Source organism: Mus pahari, chromosome X (genome assembly GCF_900095145.1).
Source record: "Mus pahari chromosome X, PAHARI_EIJ_v1.1, whole genome shotgun sequence".
In the NCBI taxonomy this organism is placed as follows: domain Eukaryota; kingdom Metazoa; phylum Chordata; class Mammalia; order Rodentia; family Muridae; genus Mus; species Mus pahari.
Genome location: NC_034613.1, coordinates 49,979,949 through 50,000,610, shown reverse-complemented (window position 1 = coordinate 50,000,610; position 20,662 = coordinate 49,979,949). Strand labels below are relative to the sequence as shown.

The following is a 20,662-nucleotide window of genomic DNA, read 5'->3' as shown; positions in this document are numbered from 1 at the left end:
CTATTAGCTTCGGTCTACCATTAATCTCCTGAAATGCCCATTTGTGACATCATTGTTGATATTAAACAATAAAAATGTAAGACAATTTACTAATACTCATTGTATAGTCCCTAGTAGCAAAGTCCATATGTATTATCTAAAAGTCATGTTTTTCTTTTTAGCTTCAATTGTCCTTTAATCTAAATAAAATGTTTTATATAGAGTAGTTCCTAAAAATGGAATTTCTTGATTTTTATAAATGTGGAGTGTTTTTAAGAGTACCAGTTTGGAGAATTTTCTTTTATATTTTGGATGATAAAACCATAATTTTTCTTCAGCTGTGATCCAGGAATTTGTGTGTATATTAATCCTGACTATTTGCTCATGGCAGAAGCTGGTTGCAAATGCTTTGAATAGCAGCTGTTGCTAGCAAACATGTTCACTCACCAACAAGATTATAAGAAGTTATAGTAACACTGCCTGTAGATGAAGGGAATTCTCTGCCAGAAAAAGCTGTGATGGTGTGTCTATATAGCATCTTTGATTACTGCTACTGAATGCTAGAGGAGAATCAGACTAAAATATTCACTACCTTCTTGCATATTTTACTAACAACATTTCTACATATAGGCTATCTATCAAGAACTTTTTCTAAAGCCTAAATGGGAAATTGTAAGTTATGTTGTTTCCCATGCCATCTCCCCCGCTACATGAAAGAAAATTTTGAATGGCCACTGAGGCCCAGCCAATGAATCTTGAATTCTTTGTCAAACCCAGAACATTTGGATATCATCTAATTTGAGCCTCTTTTTGTATGCCACAGGCATTATTCTTTCTGTTTTAAAAAATGGGCTGGTGGTATCTATCAGTTCTTCTAAATGCATGTTAAGTGTATGTATTTGGGGGAGTCAAATGAGTCAGCATGCCATTAATCACAGCTTTGGAGGCACTGACTCACTCCCAGGGAAATGGAGTGGCCTCATTGGGGAAGGGTGTGAAAGAAAATCTCCATTCTTGGGTCAGTTCCCTGTTTCTGCAAATGTAAATCAAATTTGCACCCACTTCAGTGGGTGGTTTTCAAACTAAAGAAAGTAGCTGTGGACCCTTTCCAGGGAAAGACAGTAATGAAAGAGAACCCTGCTTAAGAAACTCACAGGAAACCTACAATGAAAATCAGAGTTCACTGGAACCTAGAGGACATTGCGGCCCACATTTGCAAACCTAGACTTGTTCTTCCGTAGTTCAGCGGTAGGCTTTGGATCGCTGTTAATTTTGGGACACTCAGCAAGAATCTCTCATCTTCATTAAAGGAGTGGATACCTGAAAGATATTTATAAGGCCTTTGGATTCCTTTTGGAAGTCACACCCCTGTCAGGACCAGACAAAGAAAACCAAGTGATCTTAGTAGACACTGGGCAATTTCATCTGTAAATATTTATAAAGCCTCTTACATTGAAATGGGAGCTCTGTGTGGTGTTTCTTTAAATAAAGCATGCTTATCAAAATGAAAATATTACACTATGAGTATAATTTAACACTGTTAATTTTTCATTGTACTAGCAAAGTAGGTATAGATCATCTAGTACCTAACTTTCCCTAGGATTATTTTCAACCCCTTAAAATTAAATTGCCAAGTTATTAGATGTGTTTCCTTGAAACTTTGTGTGAAAATATTTCATTAGATTTCCCTGGGAGTAGGTTTGATTGAATATGTTCATGCTTTCATGAAGCTCTAACTTGAGTTCATTTTGTTATGTGGTGACCACAGTTCTGGATGACGCCCCCCCTGGCACACAGGAATACATTATGTTACGACAAGATTCCATCCAATCTGCGGAATTAAAGAAAAAAGAGTCCCCCTTTCGTGCTAAGTGTCACGAAATCTTCTGCTGCCCGCTGAAGCAAGTGCACCACAAAGAAAACACAGAACCCGAAGGTTTGTGCACGAAAGACACGTGTTTTGCTTGTTTTCCCTTCTCTCTCTCTCTCTCTCTCTCTCTCTCTCTCTCTCTCTCTCTCTCTCTCTCTCTCTTGGATTGTGCATTGCCATCTGGTATGCTGTGTATTGTTTGGTCCCTGTGGCAGCTATAGGAGACGCTCGCTCACTGGTGACTGTGTTATGCAGTGTCAGATGGGACACTGTAGAATACAGTCATCTCAGCACAGCCTGCAGCATCCTGCTTCTTGCAGCTGAAACATTTTCGGTTGATGTCATGACACTATTTCATTTTGGCTGCCAACATTGCTTGCTCCTGTAGCCAACACCTACCCAAATCTTTTCCCATCACCTTGCATTCCTGAAGCAGCAGTCAGCTGAGGAATAACACCTCTAAAAGGAAATCATGAGAAGATTGTTTCAAATTTTCTATCTCTTCTCCACTCCATAAAGCTTCTGCATTGCTTTGGAAGAATGCTTATGATCAACTTATTTCGCTGAAGCAGTCCCAGACTGCCCCTGTAATGCACGTCCACTTGCACTTTGCCACAGTGAATGCATGTCTTAAGGAAACCATGAGGAGATTTTATCGTTTTTCTTTTCCAGCTCAATACAGGTTTGGAGAACTCAACTTGCTGCTTACTTAAACTCAGATTGTTATGTTATTCATTCCACTCTATCTCACAAATCTATTTCTAACATAATTCTTCTGGCCAGAAAGGGTATTTATTGACATTCTATCATTTTTGCATGTATCAAACTTCACAATTTTTCACATTACAAATGCAATGTGATAATTTCATTTTTGTCAGCGTGCATTTTAACTTTCGAAATGACTGTTACATATTGTAATGCATGTGATAGCTTCTTTTACAGTAAGAAATTATCTTCTGGTCACTCTTATTTGATGGAGTTTCCCAGTGTACATTGGATGTGACAACATTCATCTATAGAACTGTAGTTGGAGTGTACCTTTGCATAGCATTTAAATATATTCTTATAAATATGTGACTTTGTTCCTATATCAAATTGTTCCTTTGCAACTTCATAAGAATTCTCATTACAGCCACGTTTCTGATATGGGAAATAATGACAACATGTTTTGTTTAAAGTTTGGTATGTGAGAGAATTACTTTCAGTGAGCTCCAGTTCATAGTTTTAAAAGCAAAATGCCACTTTCTCTTTCTTCCAAAAAGAAAATTAAGTGTTCATAGGCAGGAAAAGGGGGAGAATCTTTACCCATCTATGTTCAGGTTTATTTTGATAATGGAATAAAAAATTTACATTTATTTTCTGCTAATACTAATCTAAACCATCTACTTTGACTAAGAGTCTGATGTCAATAACTAGTCACTTGCAGGTATAAATGGTGACCCTTTCCAATGGGTAAATTCCACCTCATAGTGCTGTAGCTGAGAAGAAATTAACTGATTTTAACTTAATGGAGACAAGAATTTTTAACCAATGACTATTATTTTATTATTTAATTATATGTAGTACATTTCAATATGATCTGCTTTCTTTGCTCTCATGCTACACACACACACACACACACACACACACACACACACACACACAGTGGTTTTTCTACACTGGCAACAGACTAAATATTTTGGTTTGGGTAATAAAATGTTGCTTAAGAATTTACTGATTAAGTTCAGTTACACATTTGGCTAGAAACTTGATTTTTCTTGGCAAGATTTTAGATTTAGTAAACAACTAGATAACTGTAAAAACCCACTTTTAGTACATATACTTTGACAGGATCTGTTAATTTTTAAGCACCACCTGTAGAGCAATGGGAACATTGTAATTAATGTTTTCAGGTATGGATTATTAGGAAGCGAATAGCTATTAGACTCTCTAGATGAGATAAATTACTTTCAATTTGTCACATCAAACCCATAAACTCAGTGGTTGTCAGTATGTTGTATGTTACTGTTATCTTCCCACCTGTAATGTTTTGAAGATAGATGTCTTCTTTAAAATGATTTGATTGTCCTCCTGGCAGATACATTGACATAACAGAACTAACTCTTCTTTTCTTACTCCTAGTAACCATTTATTAGTAGCATTAGATTCATCAGAGGCTTTCTTTGGAGATATTTTAATACTATTTAAAATCATACTTTATCTTTTCAAACAAGGATTCCTGTGCTATTGATGAACACAGACAAGTGAATGAAAACACTTTTTTCTCCGTCTAGAGTGATAACATCCAAAGTACCTAATATGGCATCAAACCGAATGTGTCGTGGATAGTCCCTGAATAACATGCTTGCTTTCATGTAGGAAATGGGAGTTTGCTATTTCCAGGAGGTGACATATTTGTTGATTTGAAAGGGCTCAGTGGCCAGTTTGGCAACATGGAAGATTTTTGCAAGACTGGTTTTTCAATTCTATAAGGTATAGTTTCTAGTTCTGTCTGAAAGTTGCAACATTTTGCTATATTTACTAGAAATCAAAGGCCTGTTTATTTCAAATGTATAGTCAAGCTAAACCGCATGGCTACATGATACCATTTTTTATTGTCATGTGATCCATCTTGATGATGTGTTCTGTTTCATGATCACTGTGTTCTAGTATCAGACTTGGCATTAAGTGTAAATTCCTGCAATTTCATAACAAGAGAAAAATAATGGTCAATCTGTTCATTGTTTGGATGTTTATATAATGTTGGAAACCATCAATTGAATAATGAAAAAAATCACTAAGACTTGGAAGAAGATAAAAATTTAAGATACAGCAAAATGTCTGTATACATTATATAAAAGCTACTTTTTGCTTAATGAATTGATAAATTCAACATGTTTTTGTATGTGTGTGTATGTGTGTGTATGTGTGTGTATGTGTGTGTGTGTGTGTGTGTGTGTGTGTGTGTTTCAGTAAAGTTTTTGTACTTCTTTTGGCTATCAATGGTTATGAGGTGCAGGCTATTTCTACAGCTTTTGACCACTTGAAATTTGATTTGGTTTATATTGCTCAGAGTCATCTATCTTTCAAAGACACTTGTGAATTGTGTTCAAGACCTTCAGAATCTATGCAAAGAAGTTCTTAGAACTATCTCATTGTTGTGGGTGTTTTGCACACAAAAGCCAATTATATTTTGCTAGAAGTAGGCTTATATTAATAAGCATCTAATTTCAAAACAAAATTTTAAATCTGTTTCAAATTCTTTTGAGGTTCCATGATGTGATTATTCCTATATAATCCACTTATAATATAAGCAAAAACTTATGAATGCACTGGAATTTGGCTGAAGAAGAACATATGAATATCTGAGAGTCTAATTTGGCCCAATACCAGCAATGTTCTTTGTTAAAAGAAAGCTGCTTCATGGAGAGTGGAGATCATTACCAACATATTTTTTTCTTGTGGTTCCAGGAGCCTTTTGGCAAGAGAAAAGTATAATCTTCGTAGCTTTGTTCCTTTATTCACTTTCTCTTTCTGTGCCATGGGTGCCAAAATGAAACTACTGATTTCGTACAACTTCTGGAAGCCAATCTATTTTCAGCACAGCTTCTATTTCCTAAATGCTACTCATTGGACTTTTCTTAATGTTTAGAGACTGTTAAAACAAAAGAGAGTCACAGCCAAGATACCCAAGCTTGCAAGTGGATGGATAGTTTTGAAGATCTGGGTGTTGGGGGTGGGGGATGGAGAAAGAAATTGTGGATTTCCAGTGTTTGGTTTTACCAGTGAAAAATTTTATTATAACAGTAACTCTGGAGGTGTTAAAGTGATACAAAACTAATTCGATCTCAGTGACCTATCAGTATCTTGTAATCAGACATTTGGATTCTGCTCTACGTATTGTTTTATATTCCTGTGTAAGTGTGAGTGCGGATACACACACATTCTTATCCCTTGAGACATCTCTAAACTTTTCATTCCAACAAGTATCCTTTGGGGGATAAAATATGTCTCAGAGCTTGGTGATAACATGTGATTTTAATCAACAAAGAGGAAACAGAATTTTATGCTAAAAGCTTAAAAGGTTGTGTCTGTATCTATAATAGTGATGTTATTCTGACTCTCAACTTGGTTTCTTTACCTCAGAGCAATTGCATGATACCTTGAATATGGTTTTTGCCTAGCTATTAAGAAAGGAGAAAGGTGGGTGAACATTTAGCAGCAGGCTTGTGAAAATGTACAGTTTTTTTCTTATCAATTTTAAAAACAAATTTATTATCTGCGTTTGTTGTGACTATCATTTTAATGCCAATTCCCATTTCGGGAAATATGTTCAGCATTGATTTGAATTACTAGAAAGTTTGATAAAACTAAACTGCTGTTATTAAATCCTATTAAATTCCCTTGTTGCTAATTTACAATTGAGTAACCCCTTCTAATACTGGATACCCGAAAAAAAGGATTTTTAGGAACGATATATCTGTTTGTCCCATTGAGGATGACAATTGAGAAGAACTTTTTTCTATTAAAAACTGGGACTGTGTGTTTAGATGTTGATGTAAATGTAAAGATTTTACTTATTTTTAATTTTTTTTATTTCAGAGCAAGTGTGACTTAGGTTCCCTGCCTTTGCTTTTTGATCCCAAGAATAACTAAAGACACTAGAGAACTTTCTACACTCATTGATGCAAATGGCAGCTCAACTGTTGTTTTTCTGTAATGATAAAAGAGCTAGAAATGTGAAGACCTTACTGATCAGCATCATAAATCATATCCTTACTGATCAGTAAATCATATCCTTTCCCTACAATGGATCCAAATCTGTTTCTTTTAGATACATGTCAATTATTTCCTAGAAGACAACTTGTTTCCTAATAATCCCAGGAAGCTATCTATCGAGCTGAAACACAATCAACCTCCTTTCCTATTTTTTCACCTTATATAAAATTGAGCCAGAATTTGAGCATAGCTTCTACTCTTTGAAAAAAACTCATAATCAAATCAAGGAAGTATTCTTAGCAGTCAATAATTCAATTTCAGGATACAATGTGCATTTATTATTTTTTATTGTATATATACATCCTAATTCTCTCTATATGCTGGCTTGCACAGTAGAAATGAATAGTAATTCTTTTTATTTTTTAAATATGGTTCAAGATTTAAAGCAACAGACCTCCTATCAAGTTGAGGTTTACAAATTAGCAATGATTTCCCCTTGTTGAGGTTTTTCTTAGTTAATATTAGAATTAGAAATTTCTGCTGGGGGAATCTAACTTTGATAATCCATTTCATGAATATGTATTTAATATGGAACTCTGTTATGAGAAACTGTTCTGACATTCCACTGGATAAATGATGGTGTGTGGTTGAGATTTTTCACTAAATTAAAAAAAAAATTCAGAGTCAAAATCAAAGGTTCATGTATGAAAACCATATTGATACTCTCCCCTTCAAAACCATTATATTATGGAACATGTTGCCACCAGTCTCTGTGGCTGGGATACCTTGGCCAGTCTTCTTTTCTCAAGGCAATTAATAAACCACCTAAAAAATGTTTCCTTCTGACCCAGGTGATTGGGGCTCAACATGTCTGTATGAATGAAAGCATTTTGCTGATGTCCCCAGTAAGGCCATCTCTAATGTATGAAAGTTTGCCTTTACTGAAAAAGTGTTCCTATAATGTGCTGCTGCCTCTGATAGAATGCTAAACCTCTCATTGGGACCATATGCATGAAAGGCAAATAAGCCAAATCACTCTCCCACTGAGCCATAAAGCACACCCTCTGTATTTTGTCTTAGATTACCCACATGCTTGTTTTGTTGATCAAATCAATGCCTTCAGTTACATTTCTTAAAGCGATGACCATGTCAGATATTATGGTACAAAGAGGAATTTTATAGGGAAATACGTTTTATAAATTACATACAATTCCTAGAGAGTGATAATGTGCATAGTAACAATCAAGGTTTTGAGAGGTGTTGTTGATTATGAAGTTGTCTTACTGAATTCAGTTCTCTATTAAAGGTCACCATGTAGCTGATGCAATTGTCTTACTCCTGACCTCTATTAATATCCCACAAAACACATCCTGGGAAGAGTTCTGCTGTCTCTAGTAAATAGTGCATTCCTATCAGAACAGGTCTTTGATAATAAACACATTTTTTTTAAATGGGTGCTGGTCTTTCCTCTGAGGTTTACAAACACTACTCTAAGTGTTGTATGTGGATCAGTCCTGGGAATGAAATTGTTATTCTAGTGCACTACTAGATAATTAGCTGGTGATGGAAGGGAAACAAGGTACATAGTCAAAAAAGTAGCTCTGTCTTGCTATGCAAAAGATTATCAACTAAACTAAATAAATAATATTCTCAGTATCATAGTTCACAGGTCAACCCTAGAAGTGAGGAATGCATTTGTGTAGTGGCCTTTTTAACAGAGCAGTCCTCAACTTTATCTTCACAGTGGAGACAGCTGAGGACCTTTTAAATAATATTGATGATTGAGCTTAGCATAGAACAAAATCAACCAACCCGCAACAATGCTGTGGGAACTATTCTGGTGGAAGTATTTTAGAAGATGCCTCCCAAGGTGATTGTAATGTCCTTACAGCTCTGGAATCAGTGCATTAGGAAAAAAATCACCTTGGCAGAATGCCTGGTGTTTGGTGGCAGCTGTCAATTTAGAAGTTTTATCATGTCAATTACATGGGCCTCTTTAGGAGGTGCTCTGTGATTAGAGGTCACAGTTGGACAGACGGTACTTATTTTGATCTTTAGAAGTTGGAGGGATGGAAGATATCCACAGTCCCCAATATACACGGTGCACGTGCAAACACACACACACACACACATTCTTTAAAAGTTTTTATTTCTTTTTCGTCTATCATCATATGCTTTTATAAAATGAGCCAGGTTTTTCCATAGGAGTGTGGTAATCTGCCACCTTGTGACCAACATTCTTTCTTACAAGCAATTGTTGCAGGACTTGGTCTTGTCTCAAAGTGTAATAGAGCTTCTTAATGTGGGCAGAAGAGCTTTCTCCTGACCCATCTGTGAATGAATATACTTAAAGTAGGAGACAGAAAAAGAACAAAGGATGTTTTGATATACAATAAAAGTATAGCTACTTCTTTACTGTTTTACCAGTGCCCTAGGGCAAACCTGCTACTTGTGACCCCAGGTGTCAGGCCCTGATATATTCCAGAGGCTGTCATCATTGAGGCATTGCCTTCATATCACATAGACATAATCAGCTACTGTGGCTTAAAATGATCACAGCAGCATATATTTGAAAACTGATTCTGATATGATTGGGAGGCTTTAATTGCCATCCTGTTTATAAGTCATTCTGAGTATTCTAAATGATACATGTTCAGGTATTCATTTGTTATACGCGAGAGCATTTCTCAGTGTGCTTCAGAATACGCAGCTTGAATAATGCCTGGGGAAATGTTGAACAAGAGACTCTGCATTCTGTATTTTATCAGCACTTACCCTTGTCTTGCCTCACAGCCAAAATCCACACTCGCTTCAACACATGAAAGTCACATGTCCACTTCCACCAGGGTGTTAGCAGATATCTATTCATGAGACCTACCTATTTTAAGATATAAAACCTCAAAAAAGTTCCTGGTTTGACTTGGCCAATGTGTTCACCATTCTACTGTGTTCTGAGTTGGTGTTTAGTCACAGTGCTGGAGTAAGCAATCATATAGTGATCGCCTTATGTCAGTGGACATTCAACCTCAAAATCATATTTCACACAGTATCATCTGATGACCTCAGTCCTGGTGTGTTACAACACTGAGAAGTGACTTCAATTTTGCCAAACTGCTTGCATTATAGTCAATTTAGTAGTTCTTGCTATTTCCACAAGGACTAGAATTATACACAATGCTCTCTTGAAACATGAGGAAAGAAGGACCAGATATATCTTTGATATGTTCTTGACAGGATGTTCCGTGTTATCCTTTGTGTAGATGGCCACCTATCATTTCTGTGACAGTCACTTCAGGTATATTTTCACTAGTCTTTCCAGTCACCAAAAAGATAGGCATCATTAGACTTTGAGGGCATGACATGGAGGCTGAAGTACAGATATGTGAACCTACTTGCTTACACGGTCAAACATCTAATCAGTGTCCTAATGGAGACGTCAAGTATGCATAGATTCCACATCTAATCTTTTCTCTGGCACTGTGCAACTTCAGGTCCTCTGGTATCTTGCCTCCTCTTTTCAATTCCATGACAAAAGAAAAGACCTATGGAGCTTATTATCTACTGCTAGAGAGAGTTAATGCTCACAACAAGGTTATATATATAACTATCTATAATCTTTGAGCAGATTACTTATTTAATGAACTCAATGGAGGATTTATTTTAGGTATTCTCTGCATTGAACATTGTCAGAAACAAGAGTCAAGAGTTTATGCAAACCTGCCCTCTTGAGATTGGGTTGCATGCTTTAATTCTCCCTTGTTTTCTATAAAAATGCCAATTGGCAGCAGCTAATCATGAAAACATTGGGTCATTATGTTGGCTTTTCTCATTAATCTGTGGGCCACCTCATTATTCAACTATGGTGTTTCTCAGGTGGCCTGTACAACCCCCCCATATTTCCATATTTGGACACTTCTAGTGAAAGCTCACATGTTTAATTATTGCTCTAGAAGCTTAGCCTTCTATGTGCTCTTTGTACTAAAGAAATTCCGTTCCGTAAGAGGAACATTATTATTTTTGTGTAGTCTATCATCAGGACAGCAAGATTGGAGTGATCAACATGTATATATTAGAGTTACTCTATTTCTCTTGCTCTCTTTATCTCTTTCACATTTCCCTTTCCCTTAATCTCCATCCTCTATGAGTATGTGCATCATTCTCTGGATTAGGTACACACCCCTCAATTCAGACCTCCATAGACAGAAGATACCTGGGATAAACTCTGCCAAAGACTTAACAATGTTTTTGTGATGACACAATTTCTTCAAACATGCACATGTACATACACACAGACACACACACACATATAAGTAAATTGTAATATTCTGTGATCACTAAACACCATTCAGGGTGAATTTGGATGTACATATATACAAATACATCACACATGTGATTCAGTGATATAGATATAGATATAGATATAGATATAGATATAGATATAGATATAGATATAGATATAGATAGATATAGATAGATATTCAGTGATATATATGTTCATATGTGTGTGTATGTGTGTGTTTGTGTGTGTGTGTATGTATCTCACTATATAAAATAGTTCATTGGAGAAAAACACACCATAGCAGTAGAGCTCACATGGCTGCTGTACTGGAGTCTTTTTCTGGGATACATCCAGCCCAGCAAAGCTTTGACTAATCATAGCCCTCAATGGGATAATGTGGGTTCAGAAAAACCATTCATACAGTGAGGACATTTGTCTAGCAGCCTGCTTCAGGCTGTGAATAAACTCTGGCTCTTTTCATGTAACAAGAGTGGAACAAAGGGTATTTCAAAAAGTGGGGATTATAGAAGCTGGCAGCCAAAAACTTTGCTTTCTTGTTCCTTCTTGAGCTATTATTTCCTCTGTAGTCATTTGATTTGCCTCTAAGAAGGTAGCATTTTGGCTCCATGTTGGAAGAAGCATGCATTGATTCAGTAAATCTCTAATTGGCATGCATGGTTAGCTGTTCACTTAGTGGGTAATTGGTTAAATATACTCAGAATATTTGCTGAGGAAGGGAAAAAGTCCCCAAAGTGAATGAGAATAGTTTGAGGACCTTTTCCTATACTGCAGCTTGTCTTTTGAAACAGTTATGGATATGTTAGGCAGCATTCTCCTCTGTGAGGACTATATTAAAACATGCAACCTTTATTTCTTCCCTGAGAGTAGAGCTGTATGAAGAGATACTACATGCATATCATAATGTCTGGCAATAATAAGCACTCAATAAATATTCATCATTACAAACAAGTTATTCATCTAACAAATTGGGGTATTTTGAGTTCAATGGGCCATTTGCCCTAATTCCAGGCAGCAAGTGACTGAGTGTTTCTAATCATCATTAACAGAATGGATGGATTTGTCAATAGATATTTATTGAGTGTTTGGCAAAGTGTGGCATTATCCTGTGTACTAGGCACAGAGTGACAAGAGAAATACTAAATCTGCCCTGAGGAATTAAGGGCTGACAGGAAATGCACAACTTGGAGCTAGTCTATTAGCTAGATTGTTTTTGCATTTTAAATCATTCCAGAACACAGCAGCTAAAAGAACTTATATTTTTGCTCAGTTGGGAAACCAGAGCTAATGAAACTATTCTGGGATGAGTTTGGTTCTCCATGTTTTTCTCATTCATAGCCCATGAATACTTTCTATATCTTTCATTCATTCATGCATTAATTCATGGGTTCATGGAACAGTTATTGAGCTGCTTTTTGTGAGTCAGATACCATCTGATGTGACCCTAAAATGTCTCAGAAATGAATTCTAGGCTGGTAATACATATATACAGACTCATCAGACTGTGCCTAGTATTCAAACCTAAAGAGCAAGCATCTCTTTGATGTACTGGTTTCGATTCCTTCAGGTAAATACCAAGAAAGAGATTGCTGAATCATATATAATTCTGTTAGTTTATTTTGAGGAGCCTCTAAACAGTTTTCCATGAAAGACTGCACTAATTTACATTCTTTTTTCCCTTACTTAAATCTCAATGATGACTTTTATTAGAGTGTAAAATGAGAAGCCCAGGGTGAGCAGACTCTAAATATTGGCAACTTCACAAGACATGATGAAGAAGACAAAAAGCTATGCCATTTGAGTTAAACTGGCATGGATGTCAGCCACATGGCATGGGCAGGTATGAAGAAAAAGCTGAAAGTACCAGAAAGAGCAAACTTATGCTCTGGCTAACATATAAAGGGAAAAAACAGAAAATAAAAGAAAAAAGGAAAAATTATGTCTCTCTGAGTCATGGGCAGGCAGCAGAACAGCAAAATGACTCTGTAACAACTACACAGAACTAGGAAATTCTGGGAAGAAAATGTGTATTGTCTCCTTAGAAGGATAAATATTCCTCCCATCTCCTTAATATGGCATTATGCAAATTTGCATTCCTGAAGGATGATCCCTTAGCCACATGTTTTATCTAGCCAACAGGTGTTGGGTAGTTTAGAATGTTAAGCCCAGCAAGGCCAGACATTTCATTTTCTTGACACAAAGGAAATAGCTTTCCCTTGATGTGTCTCTACAGCTACTGTATCATTCTTTCCTCTGAAGAGGTAACCCTCAATTCATTTAAAAGATGGGATGAAATTGGAGAATAAATATAATCCACTTATTCCCTGAATATCGATTGATCAGCCATTCATCAGAAGGGATTGTTATCTGAACTGAGGATTCAGTCCCACCCTCACAAATAGTACTCAAGCTACACTACTTAGGGAAAGATGAAGAACTGGAACTGCCTTCGGGCATTTCTTTCCAATGAACCAAGAATATTTCTGAACTGTTGCTTTAAGTAGCTCCTACCATACACAAGTCTGCTGCACCTTAGGACAAGGCCTTTTTTTATGTACATCTTGATCAGTACTTGCTATCTTTTGATTGTTAAAAATAGTTATTATAATGGGTGTGAGATTGTGGCTCATTAAATCTTATTTAATTTACATCTTCATAATGATTAGTGATGCAGGGAATTTTTATGAATCCATTTGCCATTTATATGTCTTCCTTTGAGAAGGGCCTATTTAGATCCCATGTGTATTTCTTAATACGATTATTTGCTTTCTTCAATTAAAGTTCTTTGACTCCCTTATATATGTATTTGAGTATTCTTTGTCAAATATATAGCTTCCAAAATTTTCTCCTTGTTTATTGGTTGTCTCTTTAAATACTTATTCCATTTGTTGTGTAGAGGTTTTCATTTTTATTTAATACGTCTGTATATTTTTGCTTATTCCTATTTATATTTTGCTAAAAGATTGGAAACTAGTGTGATAATGTGTTATCTTTAATGCACCAGTATTCACCGCATCTAAGTTATTTAATCAACCTTAGGGTCTATCACCAGATAGTGTGATAATAACAATTTATGTGTATATATATGACATATACAAATGGAATGAAATGCTATTCAGTTGTAAGAAAGAAGAAATTCAGATATTTATAACAATTTAGATGGAATTAGACAACATGGTTACTGAATGAAATGAGCTAAACACAGAAACACAAGTTATGCATATTTCTTGTGGAGTCCAAGCAACTGAATTCATAGAAGCAGGGAGTATGCTCTGATAGATTACAGACACTGATGTAGGAGGATGGAAAAAAATGATAGCAAAAGGGTACAAACTCCCCACTCTCCTCTATTCTATAAGATAAGCTACTTTGGTTCTTCCTTACATTCTTCCTTCCTTTTTTATGTTTCTTCTTTTTTCTCCCCCCAGGATCTCTTTTACAAATCAATGAATCAAGCTAATCATTAAGCAATGTGCCTTGCAGTTTTCCTAGGAGAATGGATCTTGAATGTTCTTAGCACCAAAATCTAGTTTTTGAACTGAAGGATAGTTTTGTTGACTTTGCCTTCCATGCTATAATAAAAACTGCCATGTTATTTCATTCCTCATAAATACGTACAACTTTAAATTGTAAGTATATAATAATATAAACAAAATAAAATAAACCATGACAGTAATGGAGGAGCCCGAAGAGGCAGAGGTGCTAGAGAAGTCCTCAGGAGTGGAATAAGTAAGCTAAGAGAATGAGATGCCAATAAATTTAAGTGGAGACTTGGGCTCCAATAAGGAAGTGTAAAAGAGCATTAGACAAGGAATGCTAGTTAATATAAGCCTCTTATAACTGTAACATCTAGGTAGTTTAACTTAGTTCCCTTCAGTGTAGAACTGAACTCTCTCTATATATCATACACCCTAGTGAATAATTATATGAGTTGTCAATGTGAGTTAGGTTAAATGACCCTTTGTAGATGGACATGAGCAATCACATGCAGTTGCAATGTATCCAGTGGTGAGTCCTTGCCAGGAATGATTTTTTTCATGTATTGTTTGTCAGTTTTAGTAAAATGAAGATCTCAATATTTTAATAGCCTAAGATATTGTATCACTAGTAATTTTAAAATTTTAATTTTATTATTTTTGTTTTATGTGTATGAGGGTTTTGGCTATGTGCATGTATGTGTACCACATGTATGAGGAAAGCCCAAGGAGACTAGTAGAGGGCAAAGGATCCCCTGGGATTTGAACCCATCTCTTCTCTCTATATATGTTTTTTTTTTTTCAATTAATCAGTGAGCTTTATTGGATTTCCTTACAGGACAATAGGGAAGGAGTTGTTGACCAGAGCACAAGGGACTCATAATCAATTGTTATCCTGAAACTGAAACCAGTGTTTGGTAGGGATTATAAATACTGGATACACCAAGCACACTGCATCTCTATAGGGATCTCTGTAGGAGAAAGAGCATCCTATTTTGGTGGCTGAGTGTGTCAGATCCTCTTTTTGAGTATAATTTGTCTGAAGCAGCCAGTGTTCTTAATCACTGAGCCATCTCTCCAGGCTCAGGGATTAAAGTTTTAACCTGACTAGATTAATATGCTACAATCAAGAAAGGTATTCTATGACTTTAAAGTTTTCTGCCAACTTGACAAATGAATACACTCTTAGTCCTCTGGAGAAATTGATTCCTTATATAGTTTTTGAGGCATATTGCTGAATCAAAATGTTAAAAAAAACAAAACCAAAAAAGTTTGATGGTGAAAAAAAGGTTGACTTAACAATATGTTATAAGCTAAGTGTTCATCTCAGGTTTGAAACTGTAGATCCCAAGAAAATGTTAATTCACCATGGAAAATTGGATATAAGTTTTTTAAGTAAACTGTACTTTTGACACCAAAGTCAAATAAATCTTCCTAAGTGGCCTCCTGAGGAGGTAAAATGCTTGTATCATCTGGATAAGAAACTTAGTCCATTTATTCTCTTTACATTGTTCAAGATTGAGCATTTCCTTATGACTGAAACCTTGGAGTTGAACCATTCATTATTATTGTTGAACTATGTCCAGTTACAATGAATTGCTGCACTAATTGCAGATGATAGCGTCCCCAGATACTTTTTGGTGAATGCCCTTTTTCTTGAGACCTGAAAATGTCATGGTAGTAAATGCTGAATCCGCGTACCTATTCCTAATGACATTCATCATTTTTTTTCCTTAAGCATATCTAGTACTGCGTTTTTATCTGTAATTTTATATGAAGTAAATCTGTTTTAGGGAGTATATTGTACTTGAAATGTAGATTTGGTCTCAGTAGAGGACCATGGAATTTTTACTAGTGAAAACACATTCCTGCTAAATGTGAAACCCTCTGATATCCTGCTTTTTTCCTTTCCCATTCCTTAGATTTGAACAAGCCTTTCAATAAGAAAGGTCTCAATAGTAGAAGACAGAAGGGTAGATTTAACCATGGAGTTTACTATCTTCTCTTTTGCTGAGAGGAGGTCCAAGCAGTAGACACAGAAAATTGGAAGCTGACAGTGAATATATCAAGATTCTACAGGACTGTGGTGGTATTTTTCATCTTTTTACCGTAAAAATGATATCAATTTAACTGGCATTTACAAGGAAGATACAAAGCACAGTGGGCATATTTGCTAATGTTTCTTTCTTATAAAAGCAGTTGATAGATTTATCTTTTCTTCAACCATTTCTACCAGACATTGTTTGATATGAATAGGGTAAACAACCCCAGTACTATTGACATTGGGAGCCAGATGCATTGACTATCTTGTCAATCATAGAAACTTGAGAAGAATATATTCTTTGTATGTATACGTGTGTGTGTGTGTGTGTGTATGTGTGTATGTGTGTCACACACACACAAAGTCAAAAGGAGAAAACATGCCTTTTTAAAGAACACTGAGCTACAAGATAAGCATATAAACTCAGCAGATATGTTTAGAAGATTATTTACAGACAATTATAGTATTTCTATTTACTTATAACCAAAACTTCTCTTTGGGTCTATAACATAATAGTTTTGACTTAATTCAATTCTGCTTCTCTCCTCCCAATCATTCCCTGGCTCCTCCAAAAGACTGTCCTGTTATGCTAAAATGGTGGATTCATGCAAGCAAAATGAGACAAGAGACTAAATTAGCCCTTCACTGGTCATTTGATGAGGGTCAAATTGGTTTCCTTTACTTGCCTACTGTAAAAGGCCTGAGAAGAGGGGCAGAGGCTCCTTCTTCTAGGGGTGTCGAATAGAGTCTCTCACATAGGAAAGTGGGTGAAACTCAATTAGTACCATGACCTGGGTGCATAGGATAGCCTCACACAGGAAAATGGAGCTGTAATGCTTTTGGAAATTTTCTGTTCAGGCCATTCTTTCTTTACCAGAGTTGATTAAAAGCAGAGATAACTATCCTTCAGGGGTTTGTTTGTTTGTTTTTAGCTTTGTGTTTTCGCATGCTTTCATAATATAAATCAATGTTCTAAAGTGTAGAGTGTTCAATCTAACCATTCTGTCTCAACAAACACGTCTTATCTATAATTGTGTTCATAATTGTGTCCATGCTGACCTCACTGCTTCACTGTAAGTTCAGTGTCTGACACAATAAACAAAAAAAGCCACATTTTCTCCTGCATCTTTTGGCTCATTTACACTGCCAGTAACCACATGATATCAGTAACAAAAGGAATTTTGTGAGGTTTTGCATAGTAATTTGATGGATATACAAGATTTAAAAACACCAAAGTACAAAGAAAATTAATACTCCAAAGGCTTAGCAAAGACCAAAATTAAATTAGATAAATTAAAATTTTGCTTGATTTTCTTCTCAAAAGCAATGGTGACTCATCCTGTCTTTGTGTGCTTGTGTGTATTCTTCTAAATGAAGTATTGACAGTGATTTAAGTAATGATGGGTGAGACATTTCTTTCTCGGGTCTCTGTATCATCGTCTATAAGATGAAAACAAAGAGGGAAGCTAAATACAAATAGACCATTAACTGAGTGAGTATTAAGATCCCTTCTTATTGTTTTGTGTATTTGAATGATATAATGAAAAATTCAAGGTGTTGCTCTGTTACTTAACAATGTAGTGGTCAGCCAAGATGGAAATAATTAGACTACTTGGAACTGTTGAAGCCTGATTTCATAAAAGATTTTTTTTTTTGCACCTTTAATAAAACAGGGCAGTTTTGTTGCTTTAGAGGGCTAGTTACAGGTTTTTGTCAATACTCGTTGTCTTGATTAGGGTTTCTATTACTAGAATAAAGCACCACAACCAAAGCAGCTTAGTGAAGAAAGGGTTTATTATGTCTCTCCTAGTCGTACTCTACCACTGAGAGAAGTTTGAGTAGAAACTCAAGGCAGGAACCTAAAGGCAGGAACCAAATCAGAGGCCATGGTGCACACTAGTTACTGATTTGCTCCCCATGGCTTACTTAGCCTGTTGTCTTATACAACCCAGGTCCAACTGTCCAGGTATGGTACCACCCATAGTGAGCTGGGCCCTTCTACATCAATCATTAATCAAGACTATATCCTACAGACTTGCCTAGAGGCCGGGTTCATGGAGGGATTTCTCAGTCCCTTTCCCCAACTATGACTAGGTTTGTGTCAAGTTGTCAGAAACCATTCAGAACACTCATGATCTTGATTATTGAATGTCTTTGAGAAAAATTAAACCCCAGACATGATTTTTTTAGAAAGTAACCACAACAGCACTTTACTTTTAATATGGACAAATTAGACAAGAACACATTTAAACCATAGTATTAGAAAGTGGGAAAATTGAGATAGAAAACCATATTGCCTTTCCTAAGTTATACTCTGCTTTCTCCAGAAGGAAGACTCGCAGGAGTCTACTTGGGAAGTATAGTAAGTAAGCATGTTTTACCTTTTTTGACCTTTTAACTTTTTTTTTCCCTTTTTACCTATTTCTGGCCTTGACAACAGGGATCCAACTATTTTCTTATTATCATGATGTGATGAATCCCCCTTTCATGGTCTTTTTCAGAAAAATAGTTTAAAGAAAGATAGCTTCCCAAACCATGGGCAAAAAGGCAGAAGCTCAGCATTATAAACTGTGATTTCTTGGTAGACCAATGCCCCAGCCATAACATACCCCTCTTCCTGATTGAAAACCATGGGCACAATATTTTATGTTATTCTTCATTGGCCTGTCCCCCCATCCTGGGATATTTTCTCACATACCTACCTATAGCTCCTTCCTTTCTTTACACATATGCAAGCAGACTGACATAGCAGTGGGAGAAGATGTTCTATTCAAAAAGGAATTAGACATTCCCTTATATATCACATTTCCATGAGGAATGCACTGTTTCTGTCGAAGGGCTTGTAAATATCAAATTTCACCACCCTTGTACTCTAGTTTTCCTGACTGTATTGGAAAGTTAATAATAGGCCACATATTAGACACAGATTTAAAACATAGCTTTCCATATCGCTCAGATTATTATCTGTTAGGTAACAGCCTACTTCTTACCATGAATCCAGTATCAACCTCCTATGAGCATCACAGCTGCTACTTAAACCTAGAAATTTCTTAGAACTATCCCAAATTTGGACTATCTTCAAGCAGATGTCCAAACTACTGAGAGTGTGATCTACAGAGGAATTGAGCCATATTCATAGCTATGTTGTGACACGACATGTGTGGTCTATGTGCTGTCCATTGCACATGCCTGGTATGGGGAAGTTCAATAAGTAGTTAGATTACCTTAATTATGATTCAGTTTGTGAGAATCTTTCATAAAATACTGCCTTAGGGCATATAGCCACTTCATATTCATTGATCCTTGGCCTCAGCATTAGACAATGGATTAGAAACAGCAAGAATTATATCACCATTTCTTTGAAGACTTAAATTTTTTACCAGAAAACAATTCAGGTTTCTCTATTATAGAGAGATATTGAAGCATGTGTATTTTATCTCAATCTTATACAAAAGGGAGCTTGAGGTTTAATTAAGACTATAGGTAAGACTAAAGGAGCGTCCAAATAGGATTAGAAGGCCAATGTGATTTAATGTTGAGACCATAGGTGATCTAAACTAGATATCTCCTCTAACTGCTGTGTCACCTTTGTTGGTAACTCTGACAGTTTTATAACAGTTGATTAAATTCACATTTTTATCCACAAAATATTATATATATCCACTATACAAAACCAATAAAACACTATACTTGTGAATCTGCTGTTAATAAAAAATAGCACCTTAATATATAGACTTCATTTATTTTAAAATCTATAAGCAGAAGACATGATGCATTTAATATCTTAATCTCCATATTAATGTTTTTCTCTTCTTTACACTTGCTTTTTTGTTTTATCTTTTATTGTATACAAAACAATACAGCAGAACTTAGTCAAATATAAAACTTGTAAAAGCATTGCTCAAATCAAATCCCATCATCTTCTTTCCCATAGCTCCTCTTACCACTCATCCCCTGAGATACTCCTAGAACCAGCCCTTAGTCTCTATTTCATAACAGGTGTGGAACTCTTGTACCTTAGTTCTTGTCACTACTTGCCTGAAGTTAATGGTCTTCTTTTTCTATAGATGATACCCTATGTTTTCCTGACTTATCAAAAATAACTGACACAAGTTTCCCAATTAAGACCACAGGATGCCACTTTAAAGCGCAGACAGGAGTATGGCGAACACCTAGAATTCTGTTACCACTTTTTTGTTTGTTTTGTTTTGTTTTTTTGAGACAGGGTTTCTCTGTATAGCCCTGGCTGTCCTGGAACCTCATTAATACTTTCTTTTTCTTCTTTTTAGAATTGGAAAACA

At 35.9% G+C, this 20,662-nt stretch overlaps 1 protein-coding gene across 4 annotated transcripts in view; it reads left to right on the top strand.

The window, feature by feature from the left end:
• The window catches only part of Fgf13 (fibroblast growth factor 13), a 507,713-nt gene that overhangs the window by 322,659 nt on the left and 164,392 nt on the right, over window positions 1–20,662 (top strand). For 3 of the 4 annotated variants that reach the window (XM_029533963.1, XM_029533964.1, XM_021187749.2), the window contains one exon: window positions 1,748–1,915. The exons of the other annotated variant lie outside the window; for it this stretch is intronic. In XM_029533963.1, coding sequence (XP_029389823.1) covers window positions 1,748–1,915 — 168 coding nt within the window. The remainder of the gene's footprint in view (window positions 1–1,747; window positions 1,916–20,662) is intronic. 4 annotated transcript variants of the gene reach the window in all.